The 16612-nt window shown below is 38.8% G+C and overlaps 1 protein-coding gene across 1 annotated transcript in view; it reads right to left on the reverse strand.

The window, feature by feature from the left end:
- The window catches only part of lrp1bb (low density lipoprotein receptor-related protein 1Bb), a 292776-nt gene that overhangs the window by 90680 nt on the left and 185484 nt on the right, over window positions 1–16612 (reverse strand). Inside the window, exons 26-32 of the mRNA XM_080497951.1 lie at window positions 15087–15251; window positions 14544–14788; window positions 9195–9326; window positions 8816–9043; window positions 8243–8417; window positions 7843–7937; window positions 4429–4578 (exon numbers count right to left, since the gene is read on the reverse strand). Coding sequence (XP_080354077.1) covers window positions 4429–4578; window positions 7843–7937; window positions 8243–8417; window positions 8816–9043; window positions 9195–9326; window positions 14544–14788; window positions 15087–15251 — 1190 coding nt within the window. The remainder of the gene's footprint in view (window positions 1–4428; window positions 4579–7842; window positions 7938–8242; window positions 8418–8815; window positions 9044–9194; window positions 9327–14543; window positions 14789–15086; window positions 15252–16612) is intronic.

Consider the following 16612-nt stretch of genomic DNA (forward strand, 5'->3'; position numbering starts at 1 on the left):
GGGTGCAGAGAAATCCACCAACATATTGTAATTCCCAAGAAAATAAGTGTAATATATCCACTTTTGATAAATCATTGAAAGTCTCCACAAGGTAGAATATTTTGTGTTTACTTTTCTGAATTAAGTTCTACTTTCTTAAGGCCAACGAAGGCTTTAGCACATTTTTACAAATCAGATGAATTAAGTTTGCCATGAGTGGGAATGACAGTCAACATGCCGTTTACGAAACATTACATCATGGACGGCAGGCTACACAAGATTAGCTTTCTACCCTGTGTTAATTCGATGCTGCAGAAACCAATGGCGATGTGCGATTGCTCACTTGTGGCACATCATATTGAATTTCCACCTCAACCGCTGGTTTGATCCAAGTCAAGTCAAGGCTGATGGATCTCTCATACCTTGCAAATAGAAGCCCTCAATTTTCCCTCAGGCTAATCCAATTATTACAGAGCCTTAGGACTCGAGTGAGTCGACCTTGTGTCACTGACGGCGCTTTCATTATACCGTTTCGTGTGTGTAAAAACGAGAGGCCGAAATGAAACAAGAACACTGCATCAATACAAAATGCTTGATTCCTCTCTGAGTACTGCAATCCACAGGTTAACGCTGCGTATTCAGGAAACCTTGCTCAGAAATGTGTGTCTGGTTTTAAGGGTACCTTCAATTCCCTCTCCTCCTCCCCCTCCTGTGAGGAAGGTACAGATCAATCATGTTTGAACAAGCTTTCTTTGTTTACACATGGTGGTCCTTTGGAGCAACCTTAACCACTTCAAACACAACTAACTGATCAATCAAGCCTTCATGGTCGTGTGAAGAGAGACCAGGGCCATTGTTGGATTCATGCTCATTAATGCTGATTGGTTATGTCACTACAGAGGACACAAAAGCTCTTAATTACTTTTAATGCTTATCTGATGATATTGGCAATTTATTACCCCGACAAAGCAGGCTGCACATGTATTCAAATACACGTTGCATTTTGAATACCGGTTATAGTACATGTTTGTTTATTTCCCTTTTACTATTTAATCAGGAAAAACAAAGGCAAAGGGGACGGTTGAAGAAAACATTGTAAACAGAGAAAATGGGCAGCAAATTGCACTTGATTATCCCGTGCAGGGAAAACAAAACCCGCAGAGAAGACATCTCTCCGTAATGGGATGCAACAAAGGTCTATGTTCCTGCTGACAGCAGAAAACATGGCCTTTCTGACTTGCTGCTTTTTGTCAGTCTCATAATCAATTAAAATATTTTGTTAAATCATCAACCAAAAAAGCTGGAATGTTTATAAAATACATAATTTGCTAACTTTAAAGTATGTTATGCTTCTATTAAATTGGTGTGAGCTCAGGCATGTAAATATATATGAAAAATGTCCCATTGTGTATAGTAACTTTTTCCACTTAATATTCGACACACATCAAAGGTGAAACGTGATTTTAAAGCCCAGCGTCCATGCCAACAGCAGATGAAACCAATCATGCAATGGTGAAACTATTTAAAAAGCGACATTATGTGTGAAATTAAAATATTCATGCACTAAAGATCCACAGGCTCCCACACATGGCCTGACCTAAATAATCACAAACGTCCACAAGCTGTAAAGGTCTTCATGTACTACATGTCTATAAATAGGTTAGTTTGGACAAATCATCATGTCACATATAGGGTAATTCCATATATATCTTCACCATAGTCCACCATCCAATCTTTAATGCACACAGAATGTGTTAGAAAACTATCAAAGTAATCACTGCACACAACAATATGGTTCAGCTTTGTGTGCAGCAAATGGTTACCCATATCTCAAAGGGATAACACAAAACCAGTTCTTATTTAATTTAAGATAATCTGTTGAAAATCTGTATATCACTACTGATATAAGTGTGTGGAACATAGAATAAGCCACATCTGAATAAAATATAATAAGCAGTAATATAACTAATGTTACTAATGCAAAAATCATTGAAAGCTTCTCTTTCTTCTATTGATAAAGTAATTCAGCGCTGTTCATTGTACCATTGGATTTCTTCAACATAACAAAACGTAGTTAATTGTGATTGATGGAGACCTGCAGACATGGTTTCACTGTTTTGCTGTACCTGCTCCTCTGTAGGAACCGAGCCATTAGTCTATGTCAGCTTGCATTTTATCTCCCGTTTGTGAAGTGCAATAATGAAGTCTCCAACGACCATTCCTTCATAGTCAAAGCCTTCAGTGAGCGAAGTGCTTATAAAAAAAGAATCACATAAAGTAGCTTAGATTCGCAAAATGCTAACAGCTAACAAGACTGTGGGATTCCAATGGGCGACTGCTGTGTTATTCTGTAACACTGTAATTAATGCTCCTTGTGCATGCTGACTGATACCCACTACACAGGAAACCAAAGCCTGTTATGATTAATAGCACACTACAAGATCACAAGGCATCAGCCTGTCAATTATTCTATGTTTTTAAGCATTTCTTTTTTTTTTAGTCCACACAGACACACAGCCACCATCTCCTCTCATTACCAGGTTTGGCAAGCAAAATGCATCCACATAGCTCACTGGGAGGCTTCCCAATTGTCAAGATTGCAGCAGCATGGAAGTGAGGCAATCTAAAATTTAAATTAAGGTTTGCTTAAGAGAATAAAAAAAAATGCACAAAGCAAAAGACGGACATGAATAAAAAACGATTTCTAGTTTTTTTGGTGTTATTTGTATGAGTGGGGTACAGTTTGGTTTGTTTTCTGCTTTTGGGAGGGATTTTTTTTTAAGGAGTGAATTCTGCTATCATCACAACTTTAAAACTGTAGAAATGTGGTGAAGTACGAAATAGCTTGAATTGCTGGATGTTTTCTATTTGTCAGCAATTCATTATCATTCTCGCTTCCTGGGTCGCTCTTTCTTTTTAACTTCCAAACTAACGATACTGCTAATGGGACTTCCATCAGGCATCCAGCAATGTTTTTAGGAATGCTGTTTGGTGTCTGCTTACAAAGCCAGCAATCAGAGCATTATTAGACCCCAACCAGCTTCAACAAGGACTCAAACAACCTTTGCAAATGTAATTTAACTGTCTGGTGCTTGCATTGTATAAATAGCAATTACAATCTCAAGCACCTGTCTGCCTCTGAAGATATTCACCAAAACAACAGTTGTATGGATATGTCAATACAAAAATAAGCTACTGTGTGTCCAGTTAAATTCAGGCCCTAAATGGTGCAGCGTTTTCTTACTATTTGAAGATGCATAGAAATTGATAGATGACTCAAAACGTTGCTTCTTTTATCACAAAACATTATCAGGAGCTGATAGTTTGATTGAAAAGACGGATGAGCAGTCACAGAAAAACTGAGAAATGTTCTAATTCATCGTATACTGTGTCAATTACAACACAATCACCCCTATGCTGCCCTGACAAATGTTTTCACCCTTTTAATAATAGATACATTTATTTTAAAATCATGGGGGAATATTGAACGTGTACACAATACACATACAGAAGAGAGAATACACCTGCAAAGTCTAGAAAGTCATATTTAGTGTGCACATCTTCAAATAGGACATTGTATTGTCGATCAATATTACTGTAGATGATCTCGATGTGTGGTTTTGGTCACTTTTACAACACATTGCAATATTTTTGAAATATGATTGTACAATATGATATAGAATGAATAATATAATATGATGACAATTTGTATTATCTTTGACATCCTATATATAATTATCCAAACATAAAATGTGGTTGACTTCTTCAGTTTATGCACATTTTATCAAAAATCCAAAGTCATTTTTCAAATGCCATACATTTCTTACAGTTCAGTACGTGTAACATGAATTTAGTGAAAATGTACAGTCAGAAGGAGCCATTTAAAATGAAATACTCATAGTAAAAAAAATCTAGCACAATGCTGTCCATAACTGTAGTTTTCGTTTGATCTTTTTCTTCTGAGTTGTGCTCGGGACAAAAAATAACAATTTCCACATTGAAGCAAAGTAAATTACTTGTAATTAGCAGTTAGTATGCATGTGGTGGAAAAAAGGTGGGATACTGAAATGAAGCAGGGTGTGTGGAGCTATTCGACGTGAGCTCAATAGATGTGACTTTCAGGTGATTTTCCAAATGAACCAATGAGTTGATGGATGGTGTGACACATTGGATTCAGCGCTGATACCAAGAATCAACACGTAATTAACACCCTCCACCCTTTTCATTATGAAAGAGGTGAGGAAATCGATCACCAGTCATTGCTCTGTTGTGTTTCAATTATCTAATGCCCCTGCTACTTCACAAAAGGCGAGCTGCAACTGTTGCGTGGACTGCATATAAGAGGGGTCCATCCGAGAGCCACTTAACTGGTTAAACATGTAATCTCTTCACAATCATTGAATAATCCACCAGAGGCGAGCGGATGCGCTCGTGACAAGCTCCACTCACCCATCACAGCCAGAGCGGTGCCTTTGGCTAACTCCCGCTTCAGAGTTTCCAGCACTTCTAACCCGCTGCCGTCCAGATTGCACCTGTTGATTGTGCCATTGGCCGAGCTTATCCAGTACAGCTTGTTGGCAGTGTAGTCGATGGAGAGGCCTGGGAGAGTAAAACACAGACACAGATTTGCCAAAATACTTAATTTACCTTTTCATGCTTGTTGTCATTCACTTCAATTGCATTTTACTGCTGGATAATTGCTGTACGTGCAATATCTCATGCATTATGGCGGCAAAAATATAACAACTGGAGTGTGTTTGCTGAAGGGACTGGAGGGATGTGCGCCTCTGGTGCTGAAACATTTTCCATCACGGAGAGATACAGTCTACAAAAAGAGGAAAATCTTTAAAAGAGCTGAAAACTAGTGTTTATGACCATTATTTTATTTTCTACATAATATTGAGGTCCTTATCTTACTGTTGGCTGCTATGAGATGTTTGGAATGATATTGATAAAATAAAAGGACTATTATGCTAGCAGGAATGAAAGCAGATTGATGTGCAGAATGAGGACAGTTTAGTATGGCACAACAAGAATGATACTACCATATAATCTTATTAAATTAAAGATCACACAGCGCATATTTAGTCTTAGGCCTGTCGCTGTAATATCGGTTGCAATTATGGTTTAGTAGCACAGCTCGTTTCATTATTTAAGTGTGTCTTTATACCATTTACATAGAACTACACGTATCCCCTTTATAATACAGCATTTTACAAAGCAATGAGACGCAATGCAAATTGTATACATCCAGAGCTAGCCAGGGTTTGTATAATTAGTATGGATGCAGCCTATATTAGACACATTCTCATAAGAAAGTGCAAACAAAACATATTGCAACACTGAATATACTGTACAGAACCAAGCTTGCAATAACAGCCCATTTCAAAGCTGCATTGCCACAACATTTACATACTGTGTTCAGAGTATATCTGGCTGAGTGAGGACTGATAGAGATGTTTATGTGTTTGCTGGTGAATATTTCTCTTTAAAAGAACCCCAGCTGACGTGAAAAATGAATGAGAGTAGGACAGACTGCTTTTGCAACCATTTCTTCGCTGACACGCCGGCTTTTTATTGAATATCACTGTTAATGGAGGAAGCAGCCAGCAATTCCAATTGTGTACCTGCGGACAACTTACTGTCTCTCACCATGTGTTGGATTTATGTCTGGCAGATTCACAGTCACAATGCGTCATTAATTTACTTCTTGTCCCCAGGTCTTCCCCATAATCATAAATGAAGCTGGTGAAATACGATGCACCGCGCTATCTGTGCTGCTGACAGGCCTGTAGGAATGAGGAACCACAGCAGAGACAATGCTGCTGCGTGCGACAAATAAGGACTTTGACCTTGAACAATAACTATTAGAGATCCGGCCTGGCTGATTGTTTTCGCTAAGTCGAGCAGCTATTGCTTACTTAAGCAGAGGTCATGTGAGGAAAAGTTTACTCCGAAAGCAATAAATAATTTTAATAACAGAGAGAGAGAGAGAGAGAGAGAGCGAGAGAGAGAGAGAGAGAGAGAGAGAGAGAGAGAGAGAGAGAGAGAGAGAGAAACATTTCCTGAATATGCAGAAGAAGATTAAAGGCAGGCAGCTGTGACAAATCATTGGTCCTAATGAATTATAGTGCAGATCATGTCTTTGGAGATCGATGCTTTGGTAAACCGCAATGTAAAAATATATCACACTCTCCTATTAGCAGAGACTAAATTGCCCACCCAAAGAAAATAAAATATAAATCGAACATCTCAAGAAATTACTTTCTTGTCAATGCACTGAAGCAAAGTACACTGATGCTCAGTCACTACACTGAAGGCTAGATACATGTACACGAGACGACAGGAAACCACTGTAATGCTTCTGTGTTTTCCATAGTTGATTATCCTTTCCTCCCCAATCATCACCATGTTAAGGATAATGAATCATCTGTTTTCACTTTTAAAATCCACATCTAATATGAACATTGATCAATATCTTGGAATATTATTAGAACATGTAATAAGACTATACACTGTAGTAGTAATATGTCTGGCACAATTGATGAGATGTTGGACAATATTTTATATTGGATCGAAACATATTGCACACATGGCATATGTGTGCACACACTTTTGTTTAAAAGAATCATGATGATTTGAAGAAAAGAAAAACTTGAGCGTCATATACAGAGAGGGAGAGTTTGAGTGTTGTTGCAAAGTTTAAAACAGCTTTTCGAAGGCAACAAAGGTAGTGTGCAATAAATGAACCAGAACACAAGACTCCATCGAGCAAATTTAGAAGGCAACCCCCTGTATATGGATGTGGTAGAGGAGACTAAAGGCAAGATGCAGTCCACAGTAAAGCAGCAGAGGATAGATAATATAGTTAAATGTCATACTATAATTTTTAGTAACGACAACAGTTGCCTATTATTGTAAACTAATACTGTCATATGTGGAAACTGTGGAAAAGCTACAGAGCTGCTGTCTCTGTCCAGTTCACAGGGTTGACAGTCAGCCCCAGCAAAATCTGAAGCTTTTGTTGGCAATAAAGCACACCTGTGCTGCTATTTTAGCTCAAGTCAAATCAATCCTGTTCTGACTCAATCCTTAAAAAAGCAACATAAATAATGAGTAACAATACCATCAGCCTTTATCTACATCTTTTTGTCACTAATGTTTTTTTTTCTTTCCCCCCCAGCATTAATTGACCTCACAGGTCTGGTTTCGTCTTTACCAGACACCTATAGAGATTTACTCGGAAAAACCAGGAATGGTGAGAACATTCTTTGACGCTGCATATTTATAGAACATCACTCATGTGAAATCAATCTTTTCTGACTCTTGGCGATACTCTCGATGCAGACTGAATGTCACCAGATACAAAATCCAATCGGATTCAGTTTGTGAAAATCGTTGCGTGCAAACACGTAAACATATCGACTGGGACAGGATTAAGACAAAATTTGATTATTAGGGCTTTTATGTTAAAACTTTGATTGTGTTATCTCCATCGAATGAAGGCACAAACAGCAGAATCACTTCAGATTAACTTTGAATAAGGGGAATGCAGGTGCAAAGTGGTACACGTGGTGGCACAGATGTCAGTGTTAGAATTTATTTAATTATATTGCAATCCATAACCATCAAAAAATGCACTCAGTTTGTTTGTCTTATTTGTATGGCTGTAACATCTTTGCAGTGGGATTCTGTGCCAGTAGCCCCATCATTAAACAAATCAAGTACACATCAGGCTCCGAGGAAACTGAGCTACTGCAAATCATGTATATCCTTTAATGTGGTTATTTATATTCAGATCTAATCAGGTGCAACTAAACAGGAGGTCTAGTTCAATATTCTACCCGGAGCTCTCATACTGACCGACAGGTTCCCTCTGGTTCTGGTGGAGCACTTTGCTGTTGCTCCCATCCATGTTGGCCATGTTAACGGTGTTGCCGTCTGTCCAATAGATTTTCCTGCGAGTGAAGGTGAGAAGAGAACATGTAGTAATTCAATTAGCCACAATGCATCATGAGCTTTACGGCATGATCGATGAATGCTGTGTCATTTATAATTAGAACCACACGACGGACGTACAGCAATAGATTTTCTTCCATCTGACAACCTCTTAAAAAAAAAAAATCACATGAACGTACCAGCTTGTTAAACATGATTTCTTTACAACGAGGCTCTGATCCCTCTTTTGCATAGTTGAGGTTTGTCTATTGCAGTGCACTGAAGGTGAACTCATGAGGTGCACTGGCTGCACTAATCTACTTACCCCTTGGCAGGGTGCACTACGAGGCACCTTGGTTTATCAATGCCGTGGATGATGGACGTCTTCAGGGAGCCATCAAAGCGAGCCACATTGATTTGTGACTCGTCATTTTCAGAGCTGAGCCAGTATAAATTCCTGGAAAGCCAGTCTAAAGCCAGGCCGCGGCAGTTTGCTATATCTGTCAGGAAGGGCATGAAAAACTTGTCACACACGGATGTGGTTAAAAAAAGAAAGTGATGGAAACAGCGTGTATGTATAGAGAAATAACTTGAACCACATTGCAAACTCTCAGCCCCTGACTTTCACACTGCACATGCTTTTTCTAATTTGTAGTTGAATCTTTAGGATGTTTCACTTTATAAAATATGAATTATTATTCACCACTGTTGGGAACCATAGGCAATAAAATGTATGATTCTTCTCGTTGCAGTTACATGATTTTAACTTGGAATATGTGGTTATTCTGAAAACTTATGTTTGAATATAATTTTACACAAATTACATACATTTTATGTTACTTTTTTCTAATTCTAGAATATTGCATTTAATTGATACTCCCTATTTCTGAATACTCACCTGAAGAAATGATGGTCTCCAGCTGGGTGCCATTAATAAAAGCCCTTTTTATGGTCTGCGTTTTGATATCGGCCCAGTAGATGCGCTCTTCCAGAGCATCATAGTCCACCACCGTGACGTCGTCAATGTCTGGCACCGTGAGCGCCGTCATGACGTTCATGTAGGGGCTGTCGATGTCCACGCCGCGGATTTCCGAGCGTCGCACATACAGGAGGAACCTTTTCAGCGCTGGTGAGAAAATGAGGCAAATCAGTCAGTTGGGATGTTGATGTCTATCAAAAAGCAAGAATGTTATTTTTTCCTCCACTATGTATCATGCAGTATATGTTCACGATGACATGAGCAAAGTATGACAAACGAGGAAGATATTTTCACTCACCAAAGCAGGACTGCTTGTTGGCTGAAAGCTTCATGAGGTGTGGACAGGTGCAGGACGCCGTTCGGTTGTAATTGATGAGACACAGATGTGAGCAGGGACCACGTCCATCATTCCCCTCACACGGATTAGATGCTGATGAGAGGAGAGTGAAAACAAAGAGAAAAGTGGAACAATTCAGGACACTCACCATAAGATAACAAGCAGAGAGATCGGCTCAGAGATGAACCCGGACTAACAGGCTTTTGTGACATGACATTTATGGGGTCTGTGTGACTGAACCACAGGGAGACCAAAGGAGAGAAGAACAGAAAACAACTATAATTACAATATTGCTCTTGCAGTTTAACAGAGAAAGACGTAAAGCACAAGAGCAAGAGAGTCTGAAAAGAAATACTAAAGTCAGGCAAAAATAGGAAACAAAGGTTATGTATATAGGATAACATTAATAGGTTTTATTTTAAAGAAAGAAAATGTTTACTTTCTCAGTTTGAAATACATTCATATTCTTCCCAGGCTGAGGTTTTATAGCTTTAGATTAATTTGTATTCTAAGGTTAAGAAATTTGTAATAAGTGATAAAAGACTAAAAAAAAAAAAAAAAGAAATAAAGAAGACGTCAGCTAAGTTGTCTCGTCACTGTGAGGTGCTGTTTTCATTCAAAACTTGACTCGTGTGCCAAACTCAAGTGAATACAGCCCTTACAGCTATGCTTTTTAATGGGTGGTTATTTCTATTTCTGCTGCTTCTTCACTGTACTCTATTCAGAATAAATCACTTCAGCCAGACTAAAGAAAGTTACCCACAGTTCAATAATTCCCCATCATCCTGCAGTCACATTGCATGCATCAGATACAGCCATTTCTCTGTCTGCACTGGATGATTCATGTCAAACAAGCTGTTTCGAGTTCATTCCTACTTTTGGTGAAGTACTGGGGGAGGAAAGAGTGCATCACAAACATGGCTCATTTAGGACTGCACTGGGGAAGGGGTGGGGGTGTCTGTCTTGTCGAGCTGGAAACAGCAGCCAGCTGACTCAGTATGCTAATGAGGAGACATCTGAGGAAAGCTGCAGTCACCTGAAAAAGGCTCTTGAGGGATGACGGGCAGAGACAACAGAGCCAGGGCATTTGCTTCTACTAAACTGTCAAATTTATTTGCAGCAGATAAATTAAAAAAAGAAGCCCAATGCCATGACATGAGGTATAAATTGTGTCAGTCTCTAAAATTAAAGGAAATAAACGCCCATTTTCAGTCCAAACGATATTAAAAGGTACGACTATAGTATTTTGGTAAACATCAGAAAGCAATAAAGATTACTCTTGGCAGTGAAATGGCCCAACTGAATTCTCATATTTCTCACCTGTCCTTCTCTCAAATTCAATTAGAGAAAATTAATAAATACGAGGTTCTAATGCTACCAGGAACACAAGAAAGCACTTATTGCACGTAAAACTACACAATAAGTTTATGCTAGTGAATAGATTCAATTAAGAACAGTTTTTGGGGCAGCTTCATGAATATTATTCAAATCGAATGACGTACTGTGCCCCAGTAATAGGAAAAGTTTATGGTATATAACCATATAACAAATCACTGTCAAATATAAGGTGCATATAAGGCTCTAATTTGGCCCAAGGAAATGACCAAGCAAATTGAAAAAATGGCAAACAAACCATCTTTTTTTAAAATAGTTTTCTCAAGAGAAACAGGCACAAAACAACACTGAGACTCAAGCTGAGATATCATTGAGGTTGCTGAGGCATTTTTCACTACTTGTGAAACATTTTGTAAAAACATTTTTTTTTTCAAAATATAGTCTCAGCACCACAACAAAGACAAACGTTATACAAATATATTATCAGTCCACTCAAGGTGGAATTAGGTCATATGCAGCCCCTGACCTGAAATATGTTTGACAGCCCAATCTAAAAATAGTAGAAAAAGACAGCCAAAGCTGAGAGGACAAATATGTAATGTTTTATAGTGACGCTTATGTAACATATGTACGTTTATTTGGGTTGTTTGTTCTAAAATCCACTTCTTCATTTTGTCTTTCAGCTGCTCCTTTCAGGTTGAGCCACAGCAGATCTCACTCTGCCCTTACTACCGTTGCTCCAACCTCCATGTTCTTCTTCCAGACAGCCATGAATCTTCTCTGAGGTCTTCTATCTTTCTTCACGAACAAACGATCTCAGCCTGGCCTCTTTAATTTATCTCTAAACCGCTCAACCGCAGCTGTCCTTCCGTTCTGTTCATTTCTAAGCCTCTACATCCTGGTCTATAATCCCCTAATTATCAGTTTTAATTACCAGTTTATTGAGAATGATAATTTACATAATAATGTCCAGGCTTGTTACCCATGCATGGAGTTTAGATGAAAACTAAACTGATTAAAGGGAGAGTGCAGCTCAGGTGGTAGAGCATTTCATGGTTCAAACACTCATCCTGTCCCCAATGTCAAAGTGTGCGTCAGCTAGACACTGAACCCTGAAGTGCAATGATGGAGGTTGAGCCTGTGTGCGTGCGTGCATGTGGGTGTAAATGTGAAAAAAAGAGTACCTTGAGCTTATTGAAATAAATGACTTCCAAAACTAAAGTTAATATAAAACTCCAGCTTCATGTTTATGTTTTTGTTCAATATTTTTTTTTTGGAATGAAACCTCACACACAAGACAAATACACGGGCATTCGAATGGACAGACGACAAAGTTGGGTTACTATTATGGGCGACTTTCAACTATAAAGCTCCCAAGTCCCAGGAGAATATGGACTGAGAGTCATGACACTATGGAGACCGCCATTGTTGTTATTATCCACCGACTCATGCATGTGCAGAAGAACTATTTACTAAAGCCGTGATGTGCATGTGCAGTAGCAGCATTTCAGAAAAGTTGTGTTCCCCGTGTGCATAGGCACATAAATGTAATCTCTATATTGGAGTCCAGTAACAGCACAAGTGGTTTACATCATTAAATCAACGAACGTTACCACAAATGCCAACAACAATTAAGGCATAATTAAAACAGTAAATGAAAACAAAGAGAAGATAAACAGAGGGTATAATTGCTTTGTCTTTCAAACGACATTCAGGGTAAATAAAGCTCTGCTGTGAAACTGAACGGCGTCACCTGTTGAAGATACTGGTGAGGATATGAAATCCTTGTAAATTCCTCAGTGCCTGCATGGATCCATCATAAAATAATTGATGAATGGACAAACACAATGTGCATCAACTTAAGTTCAAATCAACTGCAATAGTCAATGTCTTTGATAAACAGCCATAGAACTTCTATTAGCTAGTCAAACTTCGACAAAAGCATTAAATACCAGCCCCCCAAGCTTGTTTTCATGTTTCAGCTGCTAATAGAGCCTAAACAACATTTGGGAACAAACCTTCTTTAGGTCAGCCGTATTCTTTAGGATGTCTGCTCCCTCGGCTCATTTTGAATGAATTACTAATAAGAGTTTTTCAAGAAATTGTGGAGGAGAATCACTTTCTAAATTAGAATCACTGTCCTGATGTATCAGCAGTTTCTATTAAGCTTGAACACTACCACATTATCTTGTAGGACACATTGATAAACATGGTAATAGTTGTTTTTTTTTCTTTCATTGGGGCAAGCAGTATGTGCAAGAAAAGAGCCCCTAATCAGGATAAGTTTTCCACTGGACTTTGCATAAAAGTGAAGCAAATGTTGTGATGCAAAAAAAGTAAGACAGACGTTTCATTCTCAATATATCAGCACCAAAATAATTTTCTACTTCTGTGATGCTGTGCACTTTGGTGAATCTCAGGCAAGCAGTGATGTAGTTGTGTCCTGTCCCCTGATGGGCAGGAACACGTTACAAGTAACATGTTAATATAATCTGATTACTTTTTTATGAGTAATGAGTAAAGTAAGGGATTATTCTTTAATTAGATTTCTGTTACTTTCCCGCAAGCAGGCCGCATTACTGCATTACTAAACTGTTACTTTGTTTTGTACGACTGTCTAGTATCCTTGACCTATCAGTGCAAACAACCGACAATGTAGTGATCAACAGTAGACAAAATGGAGCGCAGCAGAAAGCAGAACCTGCATTGCAACCCTGCACCGGTTAATGGTCAAAAACACCAACGTTACTTTCAGTTTGACTCAGTAAAAGGTGACAAAAACCTTTAGAGTGAAAAATTCCAGTAGTGGAGAAAGCAGCACAGGAAAGTGAAACTCAGTGAGTCTGAATTGGGAAAAAAATGTATTTAGTTTTCACTCATGGCCAAAGTAAGTGTTTTGATTTGTAATTTATGTTTTAAATTGTCCTTTCAAATTAATCAACAATCTATTAAAAGCAATCCATTCTATTTGACGGAGATGAACAATAATATTGTCAATCAAAAACACATTTTACACAATTAATTTCAAGTCTGGCACAATACCATGCAAGCCAATTTGCATCTGGAATTAAAAAAAAAAAAAAAAAAAAAAAGAACTGGCCTCTGTGTATAGGCCTCCTGTCAACACATGGATAGTCTCTCTTTAGTGGTCAGAAACCTGGGTGGTTTAGCTTCACATGTTATTGATTGCCTATTTCAGTGTGACGCAGAAGCACACTCAGGAACGAATAATAACAAAGTTTCACAACTATTCCATACAGCCCCTGTAATCGCAACACATTATTCCATTGCTAATTGATTTGCTCACTGGATATGCCATAATTATTATTATCATTCACTGGCAGATGTGGGCCTCATTCTGCAGCCCCCTTTATTCATATTCAGCACAAGGAAAAAAAAAGACAATTTAAAAAGCAGCACTAACATGGTAGTATGAGCCAATTATAATAATTTAGATGGGTGAAAAAAGTAGTAAAGTGGTACCTCGAACTCAAGGTAGATAATTCTCTGCATGAGTAACTTTTTGTATTCAGACCAATGGTTGTTGACTGACAGCTTAAATGAAGGTGGAGGCAGGAGGTATGATTAATTATATTATGATTTTTTTCCTTTTGCCACATGAGTCTAAGTTCAGCTCTAACCAATGCATCTTTGTATAAATTATAATATCACTGAATGCATGACGGTGAAATATTAAATGGTAAGTACAATATAAATGTATCTTAGCAATTCCTGGAGTCACGGTGTAATATTTTCTTACCAGACCTTTATTCTTTCATAGTCAATTTCCAAATAGATCATGCGAAAATGTCAATTAATTGATCCATAAGGTGTGTTTTAGTGTGTAAGTGATACAACCTCAAAGCAGCAGCTCTCCAGGGACAGCAAGCTGACGGACTATTACATGGGTTCCAGTTAATAGTGATAGTAAATAGTTTCTCATCGCTGTCAAAAAGATATAAACACTCATCTCACCTTGTGGCTGCCTGCTGGGGTGGAAGATCTGCAAGTCAAAAGGCTGAGCACTCGTCTTCTGAATGACTGTGACATTTTGCCCCGTCCACTTATTGGCTCTGGCCAGGGTGTTTGTCCTCCAGTCAGTCCAGTAGACATTGCCTCCAAAGAGAGACACCGCAAAAGGATGGGACAGGTATTCATGGCCTTTGAGGATCTCAATGACGCCACTGCCATCGTAGAGGGCAGAGAAAATAGCATCGGAGCTGTTTGAGAGTGAGACAGAGAGAAAAACACCACATGAAAATTTAAACCAGGTTTAAAATACCTAAAAAGCGACTGGAAAATGTAAGGAAATCAAAGTGAGATGCCTGCAGTCCACTGATGGAGCTATTAAATTGTTTAAGACTCACTTAAAACCAAAGATGGCCATTGTGCTAAGATCTTTAAATATTATATATCTTTCATTATTTAATGCCCTCTGGGAGGTTGAAAAGTTATATTCCTACTCGCGGAAGGTAATAAAAAGGTATGAATGCATCAACACAGAATGAAATTTCGAACCGTGCATCTGTCCAAACAATCCTCTTTTCTAGATGATCCAGTGTCAGTCCGTTTGGCCAAGCTCCGATCTCCATATCCTTAAACACAATGTGTCGGCCTCCTCCGCTCATTGATGCAGCCTCGATGCGGGGGAAAGTAGCATCCCAGTCAGTCCAGAAAAGAGTCCTTGGAACATGAAGACACAGGCAGCCATTAGCATTGATAACAGTCTTTTTACTTTGGGGAAAAAAAGTGCCATCAAAGCGCAATCATTTCTTCATACATCTCCAGGAAGGGCTGTTAGACCTGAGGTCTGTCTGTGTCATTTGTACTTGTTTGTCAAAGCGAGCAAGCAGAAAGCCACCGCAATTACATATATAATGCTCGTGTAACTCGGTGGTGACTGTCCAAGAACAGCACCAGCGATCCAGGGCAAACCCTCAACATCTGTGACAGGCCCGGGAATGGGAAGCCATCTGTTTTATTATGACTTTTCACAGCTCAATGAGGCCTGAAAATGAACATTGTCGCTGATGTGGCTTATTGACAGAATCCTGAGAGTCCGGCTTCAACCCAACACACACAGCCTCTGCCCTGCCTTGGTTCACAAAGTCCTCTAGACGGAAGCAGGAAACTGATACTCAGGCTTAAATCACACACTGACGAAAACAAAAGTGTGTTAGGAAGAAATATACCTGTCCGGATCAATAGTTCTATTCACTTGATAAGGCCTCCCTGATCAATGACGCACTTCTTTGAGTGGATTCAAGTAATTAGATTAGAATTATTGCCCTGTAATGGAAATGTCCCTTTAGGCACCAAAAGCACCCATTAATCCTACTCTGTACAGCCACGAAATGTACTGTAGTCATCCTCCCCAATGTGAAAGAGTACTACAGGGGAGAGTGCATGAGCAGATTACTCATTTCTTAAGAGTGTTAAATTGATTTTTGGGATGTCTGGTTTTCGCTTTAATCTGAAATATACTGGCTAAAGTATACAACGACTGGCTAGTTCGGAGATCCATTAAGCTAAGCAAAGCACCTCGCATGAAATACAAAGGACAAACCAAATGCAGAGATAATTGATTAGATTTTTTTAAATAATATTTCACGTGAAACTGATGCCATATTCTGCAAATTAGTAGTGCATAAAAATTTCTGATAAATGCAACTTATTTACCTTAAACACTGGTCTGATGGGCATTTGAGTTTGTTGGATTTACCCTCAAAAAAAGGCTGTGACACCCCCTCGAGTTGCTAAAAACATTACAAGACAGGAGCTTTCACAAATTAATTTAACAGTTTGCCAGGTCTCAAAGGGGGCTTAGGTTCGGAGCCACAAGACAGTACTTGGGAGTTACACAAGGAGCGCGAGTCTGGGGTTCTGAGCCACAGATAAAAAAATACAGACATTGAGATGACTTTGTTCTCTCATCTCTGTATAACATAACCCATAAAACACTATTGACACCAATAGATGAGCTGGGCTTGCAGAGTGCTACCAAATGGAAAACTGCCAACACCTTCTATTCACAACACTCTCAC

Source organism: Blennius ocellaris (assembly GCF_963422515.1).
Source record: "Blennius ocellaris genome assembly, chromosome: 6".
Taxonomy (NCBI): domain Eukaryota; kingdom Metazoa; phylum Chordata; class Actinopteri; order Blenniiformes; family Blenniidae; genus Blennius; species Blennius ocellaris.